This window comes from Chelmon rostratus, chromosome 1, assembly GCF_017976325.1.
Source record: "Chelmon rostratus isolate fCheRos1 chromosome 1, fCheRos1.pri, whole genome shotgun sequence".
Lineage (NCBI taxonomy): Eukaryota > Metazoa > Chordata > Actinopteri > Chaetodontiformes > Chaetodontidae > Chelmon > Chelmon rostratus.
The window spans coordinates 5,376,605-5,388,881 of NC_055658.1; the positions used below are offsets into that span (position 1 = coordinate 5,376,605).

General features: G+C 41.4%; 1 protein-coding gene across 1 annotated transcript in view; it reads right to left on the minus strand.

Moving 5' to 3' along the window:
- mmp15b (matrix metallopeptidase 15b) overlaps window positions 1–8,785 on the minus strand; it is a 32,260-nt gene extending 23,475 nt beyond the window's left edge. The window contains exon 1 of the mRNA XM_041958079.1: window positions 7,798–8,785. Coding sequence (XP_041814013.1) covers window positions 7,798–7,917 — 120 coding nt within the window. The 5' untranslated portion in view covers window positions 7,918–8,785. The remainder of the gene's footprint in view (window positions 1–7,797) is intronic.
- Between the last annotated feature and the right edge of the window lie 3,492 nt (window positions 8,786–12,277).

Consider the following 12,277-nt stretch of genomic DNA (forward strand, 5'->3'; position numbering starts at 1 on the left):
CTCTTCTATGGAAACATGACAGAGGCAAACAGCTCCTCTGTCCGTCCCCCATTAGGTGGATCAGACCACAACCTGCATTAATAGTAGCTGTTGTGAAGCAACAGATGGCCACAACATGAACTGTAAAGGTTTGTTATATCGTGCTGTATTATAGCACTCCATTTTGTCACCTGCATGTTGGGGGTCAGTCTTGCACACAAACCTCATTATTGCACATTAAGAATACTTATGTGCACTACTATACTGTATATAGATTTTTATTTCAGTTGTTGTACAGCTTGCTCTCAACTAACTGCATTTTATCTCCGCAAGTCAGGCATAAGCCTGGAGGAGATCATGCGTTTGGTTGTGTGTGTGTGTGTGTGTGTGTGTGTGTGTGTGTGTGTGTGTTAAGGTGCCTATGTGTGTGTGCATGCGTGTGTGTGTATATCTGTCTGCAGCTAATCTCATACTATTGGACTCTTCAGCCTAATATTTTTTCTGCAAATTTATGACTGTATGCTCCTGGGGGTTTGGTGATGGCTACTTTACTGACCTCTCTTTTTTTTAACGTTCCAGCAGTATTTGCTGTTTTCTGATGTGTTAAGACATAGCGCAAGGCATTCCCTGCAATCAGCTAGGCTAAAACCTAGACGCACCCTGTCTGTTGCAGGTTACATTTTGGCCTTTGATGCGGGTCCAAAACTGACATCCGTGGAAAAGTCTGCCTCATGCTGACCTAAAGCATCTGCAGAATACTTCCACACCTGCATGTTATGACCGACTAGTTAGGCACAATACGAGATGAATAAATCCATTTTTGTTATATTTGCCGTCAACTTGGAGGGATAACTGTGTTAGATTCAACTCTTCTTTCTTTAAGAATGTACTCTTCTAGTTCGTATCTGTATAGATATTTAATTTAATTTCCATTTATAGGTAGTTTTCATCATTTTTATTATTCTTAATTACGATGCTTTCTCTACCCCTTTGTACCAAATGCATGTGGCCTCTTTCTTCTTGGGATGCTTTAACACCTAATTTCTCCCCCAGGGATCAATAAAGTGTTGAGACCTTAATTGCCTGTTATTTTCACCTCTATTATTTTCTTTTGTAGGTGTACGGCCGTAAAAAGAACTCAGAGTACGATTTTACCGTTACTCCCTCTCTGTTTCTCATCTTTATCCGCTTATTTCGGGCAGTGGATGTACTGTCAGTATCAGCTCTGTGAGTGTGTGTGCGTGTGTGTGCGTGCGTGTGTGTGTGCGTGTGTGTGTGGGACCAGGAAGAGATGTGGACGGGGCAGAACTGAATGTGACCCTGACCCACCTCTGCCTTTAGATAAGAAAGCTTCAAACACACACACACACTTCCTGAAACACTGTGTAAATACTCTCTCTCCCTCTCTGTCTCACTCCCTCTCAAACAGTCACGGCGAGGAAAACAGGTGGCAGAGTTCACAGTACGCTCATTTCATCTCAAATAACTTCAGCATACATGTTTCCACTGTTACACGATAACTAAAACACCACAAACAACATCAGTATATCAGGTGAACAATAACTCAACACAAGCCACTGATCTCAAAGTAAGTAAAAAGACAGCACCTGCCAAACTCTGCAGATGCAGAGTATTTCTCTTCAATGCTCAGCCACACATATGCCTATTTGACATGCAGAAGGAATCCAAAGCTTGACAGGCCTGCCAATTGCTAAGATATGATTGGACAATCCCTGTTTGGGGAAAGGTTTTAGTAAATGGCCAACTGGTCAGTATCAGATACTAAGAGAGCACCTTGGCGAAGAGTTTGATTTCATCACAACAGCTGTATGTGTAATCAGATGTCAAACAAAAAGTTTTTTAAGCAAATGCCATTTCCACTCACTTAGATTCTACTAGATGGATTGAAGAAAATAAATGAATCTCATAAATGACAAAAAACATGGCCACAAAAGACAGAAAGTCTTTCAAGAGCTGATTAGAAACGAGCAGTATTGATTGTCGTTTCATGTATGCTGTTCATAAAACAACCCACTTGCTGTAATGTACCCACTAACGGGTGTCTAACCACAACAGGCACTGTGGGAGAAACAGTGGAGTAAAAGTGCAACTCCCATCAGAAATCCAATAAAAGTAAGGCAAAGAAAAACCCAAGTCTTGTATACTTCCTCCCTGCTCCTCTTTGATCAGCATCTCCACATGGTTGTCATTGCTGCGGTGATAGCACCTGAGCGAAAAGGACAATGCCTTCATGTCTGTTGACGTCTGTATCTTTGTGGTGTGTGTTAGGATTTAATCCTGTGAAACAGGATTCCCTGCTGAAAGCTTACTGTAATTGATAAACATACTCAACAGTATGGTGAAATGTGTCTATATCACTGCCACATGTCAAATATCACTGATCTTGGCATTTCAGACTACTGTTCCAGTTCAAGGTGCATGCAAAGCTTATATTGTGTTGATTCTAATGTTGATTAGCATGAATGGTGTATTTTTGCTTCAATAATTGTTAATATCACTAAATGAAGTGTTCAGGTTGGCAACCCATAGGTTTATACACACCTGTCCTTGTTGCATTTAATGTTGCTTGAAATATGACCACTGAAAAATATGAATCTCTAGTGTGTGTCTTTGTGGTGCATGTCTGTGTATATCCAGGCATGTGATGTCATCTCTACACGCTCTTTCTCTATCCCTTCCTGTAGGGGGGTGCAAGGGCAGAGACGCAGTGCTGTTGGGAAGATGTATGGAGGCATATGAACCCCTGCCACCCCTCACCCACATCGTCTAAAACAGTAAAGTACTTCAGTCTGGCCACTCACCGTCCCTCATCGGCTGCGCTGAATACAAAACAAGCCTTAGACAACAGAAGGAATAAGGGAGTGCTTGTGTATGTGTGTGTATGTGTGTGTGGGTGGGTGCGTGCGCATGTACTCTAGGCCTCGTCAATTAAATGGTCTTTCAAAGAGTCCTTGAGCTTACCTGCCAAAACCAGACCCAGCAATATACAAGGAGTTGTAAAACCTGCCAGGAGTGTGTGTGTGTGTGTGTGTGTGTGTGTGTGTGTGTGTGTGTGTGTGTGTGTCCCACAATGTCAGCCAAGATACTAACAGAGCTTTTATTCTGAGGCTTGGTCTGCTGCCATCTCTTACCCCCCAAAGTCCTACCAAGAGGATGGATAAGTAAATGGAGTGGTGAGAAAGACAGAGACACGGACAGATAGGAGCAAGAGAATTTAAAGAGGCCATGTGATGCTTTTTGTGTTTTTCTCTGTCCTTTGGTGTGTTATGTACCTTTGTTGTGCGTGTAAAATATCTGCAAAGTTACAAAACCCCAGTCAACACCAAAAGGAGCCATTCTCCCCCACAGAAAACACTGCTTCTGAACTGCCTGGAACTGCCTTGTCTGCAGTCCAGCCTTTTCTGTCATTACTTGTCTACATCACTCTGTAACACGGCACCACCTGCAGCTCAGACCATCCTCCTAGGTGACCGCCCCACCCACCTTGCTTTTTGCCATTGCTATACAAAGATGTTGAAGGTTAATGTTATGAACAAAGCAGCCAATTTCTGTGTTGCTGGCTGCAAGAACCAGCACGTCTTCATTAGATTACCTTTATTTTTTATTCAAATTTTTGGGGAGAATAAAACATTTTTGCAAGTGCACGGACTATTTCCTGTAGGTAGCACCAGTGCTAGTAGTGGAAAAAGTTAGTCTGGAGCTGGTTGTTGCAGTGATAGTCACAGCAGAAGTGCAGCTAGTTGGAAGCTAAAAGCATCCAACTAGCATAAAGCATGCAAACCAATTCTAGTAGACACCTAAAATAAAAGTTTGAACCTAAAATTTAGCACAGTATGGCCTCTTTAATGTGCTCAGTTTCAATGAAGCACATGTGGAGTTAGAGAGGCAAACAGCCATTTCCTGTCCTGCAAATTAATAACGCACACATACGGACAGATGCATGCAAGGACACAAACGCAAGATTTCACGAAATACAGAGCATACCCAAAAACATATGAATGCACGTGAAGAGATAGTTCCCATCTAATGGCATTCCCCTGCCTCTTAAACAATGTGATTCTTGGTGGACATGGTGATAGCCAATCACAGTGGAGAGGGGGGGAAGTGGCTGGAATGTGAAGAGATGGCATGCTGCAGATTAAATAGATACAAGGAGGATGTGGATTGAGGAAGTTGTTTAGTTATGTGCTGAAATTAGTCACTTATTTCGCCTCTCCCTGCTACCGTCACTCTGTCTTGGGTAGAACTTGCTGTTGCACACTTTTTGCATTCTCTCTGTACAGCCTGTCTTGTTGTGCTCATGATTCCTTCGCTGCTCTCTCATCCTCTTTCTCTCCTATTCACACGTTTTCTCTCACAGCTCTCTCTCTTCAGACAAGGGGGTCCATTGTATTTCCTAAGATGCCTTGGAGTCCCGGCCCCAGCATGCCTGTGCACAGTGTGTGTGTGTGTGTGTGTGTGTGTGTCCCAGTTAGAAAACAGCTGTCACATTCAGCCATCACATGCTGCACAGCTGAGACTGACCGCTACCATCCCATCAGCTTTCTCCATCTTTGTCCCCCTTACATGAATAACTCCACACCAGGTTTCTCTTGGCCGTTGCTGCGACATTTACCATTTTCAATCAATATTTCTCAGATTCTTGTCACACTCCTAATCCCTTTCTATTCATTCTTCTCCCCTCCCACTTCATCCTTTTTGTCCAGACAGAGTAGGAGTTGAGGTCTCAGACCAACTGCTTAACACATGGACTGAACCACATCTGAAGAGAAGGGATCAGGATCTATTTTTCTATGCATTTTGGCCTTTTGTCTACACACAAAAACAGTTTTAGATCACTGAAACGGACCTTTTGGAAAACTCCTTCCAGGGTGAAAATATTCAGAGACTACATTTGCAATGTTGACATGAAAAACAGAGTTTCTGGCTTGTGACGACAGAGTGTGCCACGTTATCTCCTTTGATAAGGTAATTTTGGCAGAAGCGCTGGTGCCAGGGTAGGAATTTTACCACAGCAAAATGGTCAGTGCTGTAGATGCCCTGGGGTGTGGCCACAATGCCTCTTCTACCACATGGCCCTGTCTTCAACTGGCCGTTGTGCCTTTAAAATAAAGTTGCAGATTTCCTAATTTAAAACTACATGCGATACAGCAAATGAACAAACTCAAGCATTGCTGCACAGCATTAGCTGCCTGTGAACATACATAGAGTTTATTAAGTCACTGTGCAATCTGCCTTGCCACTTATCTGTATACGGCATTCAGTAATATTCAGTGAACCATGTGTCTTGCGTTAAAATCTTAAAGGATGGCGTAAACTGCTCTGGTAGGTGTTCTGTAAAAGTTTGTATGGAAGTAATGTTTATCTTTCTGGATTCTACAGATGCTTTTTATCTTGTGTTTCTAAAGAAATGTGTGCTTTTTGTTAATATATCATATTTCTTAAAGTGAGTTTGGCGTGATATTTTCCCTGTAGTGCAGGGAGCCTTAATTTTATTTAAGTACTGTATGTGTATTTTTTTTGTATGTTTTTTTATGTGAAACACTAGGTGACAGCTAATTATTGGTTTGGTTAATGGTGTGCAATCTAATAATGCATGTTGGTATTGATTACTGATGATGGCTGATTATCAGCTAATTGCACTCAGTTTCTCATGGCGGTATGCGGCACGTGGTTGTCCCTTGTGTACATACGTGTACATACATTTGTGTAGCTACTTCCCTAAACATTATGTGCTTGATGGTGCTACTAATGACTCTCGATGAAACTGGAAAGCTCAGCATTCCTGTTGTGTTTTAGCTTCCTTTTTATAAATAGCATTAACTAATTTATTCATGCAGAAACAGATAATATTTCTCTGAATAATACGACCTCCTCTTCCTGTCAGCTGCTGTGTGTCTGCAGTGTCTGTAGTGTCAGGAGGGGACGAGAAGTCTCGTCTTGAGAAGTTTCTCATCAGTGTGTTTAATGTTAATGCGTAAAACAAGTGTCACTGCTACATATTCCAGCACTCCCACCCCACCGCCAGTGCCACCGGTTTTGGGCGACACCTGGTCAGACCTCTAGTTGCAGGTGGCCTACAGGCTATAGCTTTTTTTAGACCTCTGATTGGCCAATGTGGCATTAGGGCTAAGGTTATATTGTCGCCTGTTGGTTTGGCATTTTGTAAATGACTTGTGTGGACAAGATTTTCAGACAGAACAGAGGATTTTAAAAATTCCCATGTACATGTGGACTAGGCCATAGTCTGGTTTATTTTACAGCTATTAGCTGCTTTGAAACAAACAAAACAAGGTATTGGTTACTGAACTGTATCTATATATATATATTGATTATGTTGAGCCTCTCTTATCTATCCTTTATTTGAAACAGTGGACTACACTATATGTGTTTTGCCACCTCCTCACCACTGAAATTTCTATAACCCGTGTTATAGCTGTTGCTGAATGAAAACAGATGTTCTTCTCAGACACAGCATTCATCAGCCACAAAGACATGGTATGGCCATCAGTGACTTCATAAAAGCCGGTCAAGGTAGTTCATGGAGATTAGAATTAACAAACAAACAGCATGACTTCTTAAAGTCCTCAAGTAACACTTAAATCTAACAGATGCAAGCCTCCACTTTTTGCCATATTTGCAAGAGAGCACTGCTGTTTTTCAGTGCGCTGGACATTTAGCATATCCCCATATAGTAAATGTTATGAAAATGGCCCAAAGTAAAAATAAAGTCCTGAAACTCTCGCGCTGTTTTATAATTTAACCTTAAATGCAAACAGCAGTGTGCCTGCTTAGGATAATAAAACACTCACTAGCTTTAAATATGCAGGTTTTCAAGAGACCTATGCTTGTATGGATCATTCCAATTTTTAAACAGAAAACATGGGTAACGCAATTGCAACTATTTCAGCTGACACACACACAAACACACACACATTTAGCAACAAGTGCTTAGAAATTTCTCATCTGTTCACACAGTTTGTAAAGCATCTGTCTCTTGTCTCGTTAAGATACATTAGTACAGACTCTCAGACACACACACACACACACAGAGCACAGCTATGTTAATACCCCTCAGAATATGTTGTAACCTGACTAACAACCTGAACCTCTGGTCACTGAGTGTGGTAATGCAAGCTCACCTCTAATGACCGGGTGGTCTGTCTGTCTGTCTGTCTGTCTGTCTGTCAGTCTCTGTCAATCAACACATGAACAGTCTTCCTAAATTCTTAGTTTAATTTTTGTACACCTGCACCTCAAAATACCTTTCTAATGGAAATAACCACATGGATTAGGAGTGTGTTTAGGGTATTATACTGAGGTGATACACTAATAATGTAATTGATATGAGTAGGCCTAACATATACCAGATGTTGTGCTGATAGTCCTGTGTGAAGCTATCACACCAGTGAATATCATGCACTAATGTCAGCTGATTAAAATGAGGTACACAAAAATAATCACTCATCTATTAACTATATATAAACAACCCATGAACTTTTTACAAAGAAATGTTACTGTATATTGCTTAGCAGAGGAATAACACTTCAATAGCAGCATTGATGTGTTTATTTTGATTTTATCTGACTTGAGCAAAGAATATGTGAAATTGTACTCTTTCTGATGCAATAGTAAATCCCTGCTTTTTTGTTTTGTTTTGTTTTGTTTTTTGTGGAGGCAAAAAAATGTGCAGTGCGAAATTTATTTATCATTTAGCGTCGTCTCTAACCCCTGCTGCCTCTGGTTTCGAATATGATTTAGTCGGCCTTGTCAGTGCTAATGCTGCTGTGTGTTTACCTCTGCGTTGAAGGCGCCGTCATCCTCCGCTCCACCAGCCCCAAGCGCACACATGGACAGCGCGAGGAGGGTCCGTCTCCAGAGCAACCAGAAGCAGCTGTTCCGCGAGCTGGAGGCCATGGTTCGGGCGCGAGGCGACTCAGTCTGCGTTCGTCGTGGTGCAGTCTCGACGGTCTAATAACGACGTGTACGAGTTTTTAGTCGGTTTGCTGTTAGTTTAGGCGGTTAAAGCCCTAATAAAAAACACTGTAGTGAACTATTCCCTAGCAAGACAGTCTTCAACAGTGCGCTTGCATCCTGGAAAAGATCTCCATTCCAGATTTACATTCAGAGCCGTATTACAAGTGGACCCCCCATAAACGCCGGTGAGTTGTTCACTCATATGTGAGCTTGTGAGTCCATTCAGCTTTCTTCTTCAAGTTTTGCTCCACAGGCAGGCCGCCGCACCTTTCCTTACGCACTGTGCTCTGTTGTCTGTAGCAGGAGCTGCCCACGAGAGTGCACGTCGCATTTAATCACCATCAAAGTGGCCTAATTAGTAACCTTGGAAGCGCACTTCACAGAAGAGCCACAACGTCTCCAGCCGTGCCCACTATCAGCAAAGTGGGTCTGCCGCAGAAATGCCTCAGTAAATCAAACACTGCTAACATGTTCAACTTCGGTAGGTCAGCAACGTCCTCTCGTGACAATGCCTACTGAAGCGCCGTTAATTTGACCCCGAGAAACTTTTCAACTGTGAAACAACAACCAAACGATGAGCCCAAAGTTCAACGCACTTGACTCCTCCAGCATAACGTTAGCATCAAATCGCAGCTGTGCGCGAACATGGATGTTTTAGATCGTTACCTCTCTTGTAAAAAATATATTTATATATCTGACGGTTTCTTTGCCCTCGGCAGTTTTTCCCTTCCCCCAGAGGAAGTAATTTCGGACGCCGGTACTTAGCTAGTTGATGTTAGTCGTGTCCCGGGTCAGCGGCTGTGTTGTCTCCCTACCGGCGCAGGACGGACAGTGGTTCGCTGCTCGTGGTGTTTCGGTACCTAACGTGGAGATGCCATCGTCAAGTTTGACAGCACGACAACGAGGTGTTCCTGTCATGACTTTCAAAATAAAAAGTAACTAGTCTGACTTGGTCTGATGTTAATGCAAATGAAGTCAAGACATAAGGCGGAATTTATGCTAAACTAATACATTAAGTTTATTTTCTCCCATGAAAGCCCTATGGCAGTTTTTCTTCTCAAACATTGTCCTATTAACAGTTAAAAACTCGTAACAGTTAAATGCTCACGTGAGCTCATGGAACAAATATATTAACGTATTTGATCAATGTGATATCATTTGGCAGAGGCAGCAAGAGATTATGTCACTGCGAACTACATGCCTTTAATAAAAATAGTAAGATGTTTCTTCCCGTGCGATTACTTTGTCTTTTATTTTGAAGCCATTCTATTTCCGGTGTTGTCTTGTCTTTCTGTGGCTGACTTGATAGTGCTGACCACTACAATGCTCTTATCAACCGGACGGATGGAGGTGGGAGTGGGGAGGGAGCAGAGAAAGAGCCTCGGACGCCAGCAAACGTGACCCTCCCCCCTGTGTTTTATAGCTCCACCACAGCAAGGTGATCGACCATATCACGCGCACGCGCTTACACACACACACACACACAAACACGCACAATCAGAATATAACAGGAAAGTGCCGATAAGATATGAGACTTAAAACCACCCGTCATTTGTGATAAACAAAGCTACAAACTCAGTTCAGTAGCTAGTATGGGAATGCTGTTTATTTCCTTCAGGCACACACACAAGCACACGTGCACAAGCACATAACAGCACAAACAATCGTCACACTGTAAGTCTGCAAAGGCATCCATTCAATGTCTGTTCCATTCTTTACCATGTCTGTAAGCAGTATTAAACAACTGCACCATTTACATATATGAAAATCTATCACTTTGAAATTCCCATTAGAAATAAGGTAGTCATGCTTTGGAAAATAAAAATAAATAAATACATCTGTAGTAGTCAGGATGTGCCCAGGTGAGAAGGAAGCACCTGTCATCACTGCAGATGGGTTAATAGGACAGCAGAGAATGATCTTAGTTCCTCAGGCAGTCCCTGTCATACACTCCCTCTCTTTGTGATGGAAACTGTGGAGAGACATGTCTATGTAACGAAACCCCTACGAATGGATCCCATCGAAGGGAAAGACGGTAGCTACTTCCATATATAATAATAATATCCTAATAATAAGTCATGTTTTGGCATTTCTCATTCATTGAGGAGTCACAAAAAGAGTACGCTCTTAAAGAGGGTGAGAGAGAGGGCCATGGTGTGATAAAGGTTTCATGCATTCAACCCAAAACATGACGCATGCAGTCTGAAGCAATCGAGACCAGAAGATATACTCTGAAGACATTTTTTGGCATTTCACCCACTGTTGCTTGGTATTGCAGGGCAGTGTGTCCAAAACGTTCACTAATCTCTGTGGCCTGAGGTCATTACAGGGGACGAGGTGCCATAATCACTGAACACACACAGCGGTCACTAGTAAAGCTTCATCAAAGTTCTGGTCTATATATGAGCCTCAGTTGTTTCTCTGCTAGTTTTAGATGTACTTTGATATAAGATTGTACATATGAAAACAAAGAAGCTTGAAATTCTCAAGCAGTTCAACCTGGGATGGAGGCAAACAGCAGCAGTTTTTAGCACCTTGGAAATCCCCATCCCTATTGTATATATTCAATATGTGTGTGTGTTTTATCAGCCAGTTAGTCATACTGAGGATCATCACCGGCTCTTTCTGTGAGCCTTTCTGCTTCACTGGTCTCTTTTCATCCAGGTGAGCAATCTCTGATGGTTTGTCACAGGTAGGATCAAACCCCAGAGGCTAACGTCAGTCAACACCTGCCAGCATATCAGTGATCTCAACTGTCTTGGCATAAACCAACCAAGCACAGGGAAATCCCCCACTAACAGACCCCATCCTGAGTGATTTTTGAAACAGTTTTACCACCTCCCAACAGGAAAACTTTACTTACTCACAACACAATGACCTATATGTGCAGTATGTGTAGTACATGTACAAAAGTAATATCTATTACTATTGTCTTTGGAATAGCTTTGATTTTTTATTTTCTTTCTTCCATTATCATCAAAGAATGGTAGAATCGTACCTCTTTACTTCATTGATTGTGCGACCTTACATTATATGTTACAGATAGGAATGAGAGATTTTCTTCTTTTATGTTCTATACTGCTCTGTTATATTCTATTCTGATCAAGCATAGTCTAATCTTTTTTGTTGTCTTTATAATGTGCTGGCCACCTGGCAGAAAGGCCACCTGTGTGCCCAGCCAGTAAACTTATTGATGGATAAAACACAATGTGTAACACACACACACAAAGCCATGGAATGTATGTACTGTGTCACAAGCTGCAGGTGTGTCCATAAACACATAAGAGTTTGTGTTTGAATTAAACAGGTGGCTTAAATTCAGGTTCTTATGATGACAATAGCAGCTCCAATCACCATCACCATCATTTCAAAAACTGGTTTCCATATCCAGACTGTTATCATACATGTATTACCTTGCAATATTACTTTTTTCCACTCTCATTGAGTACTCTACCTATCAGTACATACTGGTATTCTACTGTGACATATATATATTTATTACTGTGCAATAGCATGAATGACAGCATTTACTCACATTCAGTCACTTTATCCACCATGTGCAATTTGTGTAAAAAATGTTTTTGGGCAGTATATTTTTATGGAAATGTTTCTATATTTTTCTTTTATAAAGTCTCTTGTATAAAATGTACATATATACAGTCAGCTTTTATTTTGCATTTTGAATTTCTCTATCTCTGTTGCTATTTTTTTCCCAACTGCTATCACCTGCTGCCTGTAATACCCAAATTTCCCCGGCTGGGGATTAATAAAGTTATCTTATCTTATCTTACCTTATCTTATCGTATCCCTCGTATCTTATTTCGTCAGTGTCAGTGAGCCTGACAGCTATGAGCCTCCAAATTGTTCAATATTAAATAAGTAGATAATTGTGACATCAAATCATATGAATAAATTGTGAAAAATATATAAATGTGAAAAAATTATATTTATATTTCAAAATGTCTTTTTGTAAAAAGTCTGCTTCTGCCTAACAGCACTTTTCCCAGTAACACATACATAAACAGTGACACTTTTATTTCATAATGTCACTGTCATTTCATGTCACTGCTTTCTCACCTTTCATCCAATCATGTATCTTTTGCCTCTCTAACACAGATTCTTCACCTAGATGCTGAGAAATTAGATCTCAAGCTGGCCGAGCGAGCTATGTAGCATGAGCAGCCTTGTTATGCTAAGGCTTTAAAGCTACAGAAGTTTAGTGACTGTGTCGGTGTACTGTGCTTACTTACAGCACACTCTGATTGATTCAGAATAACATTGGCATTATCGTTCCTCTAGC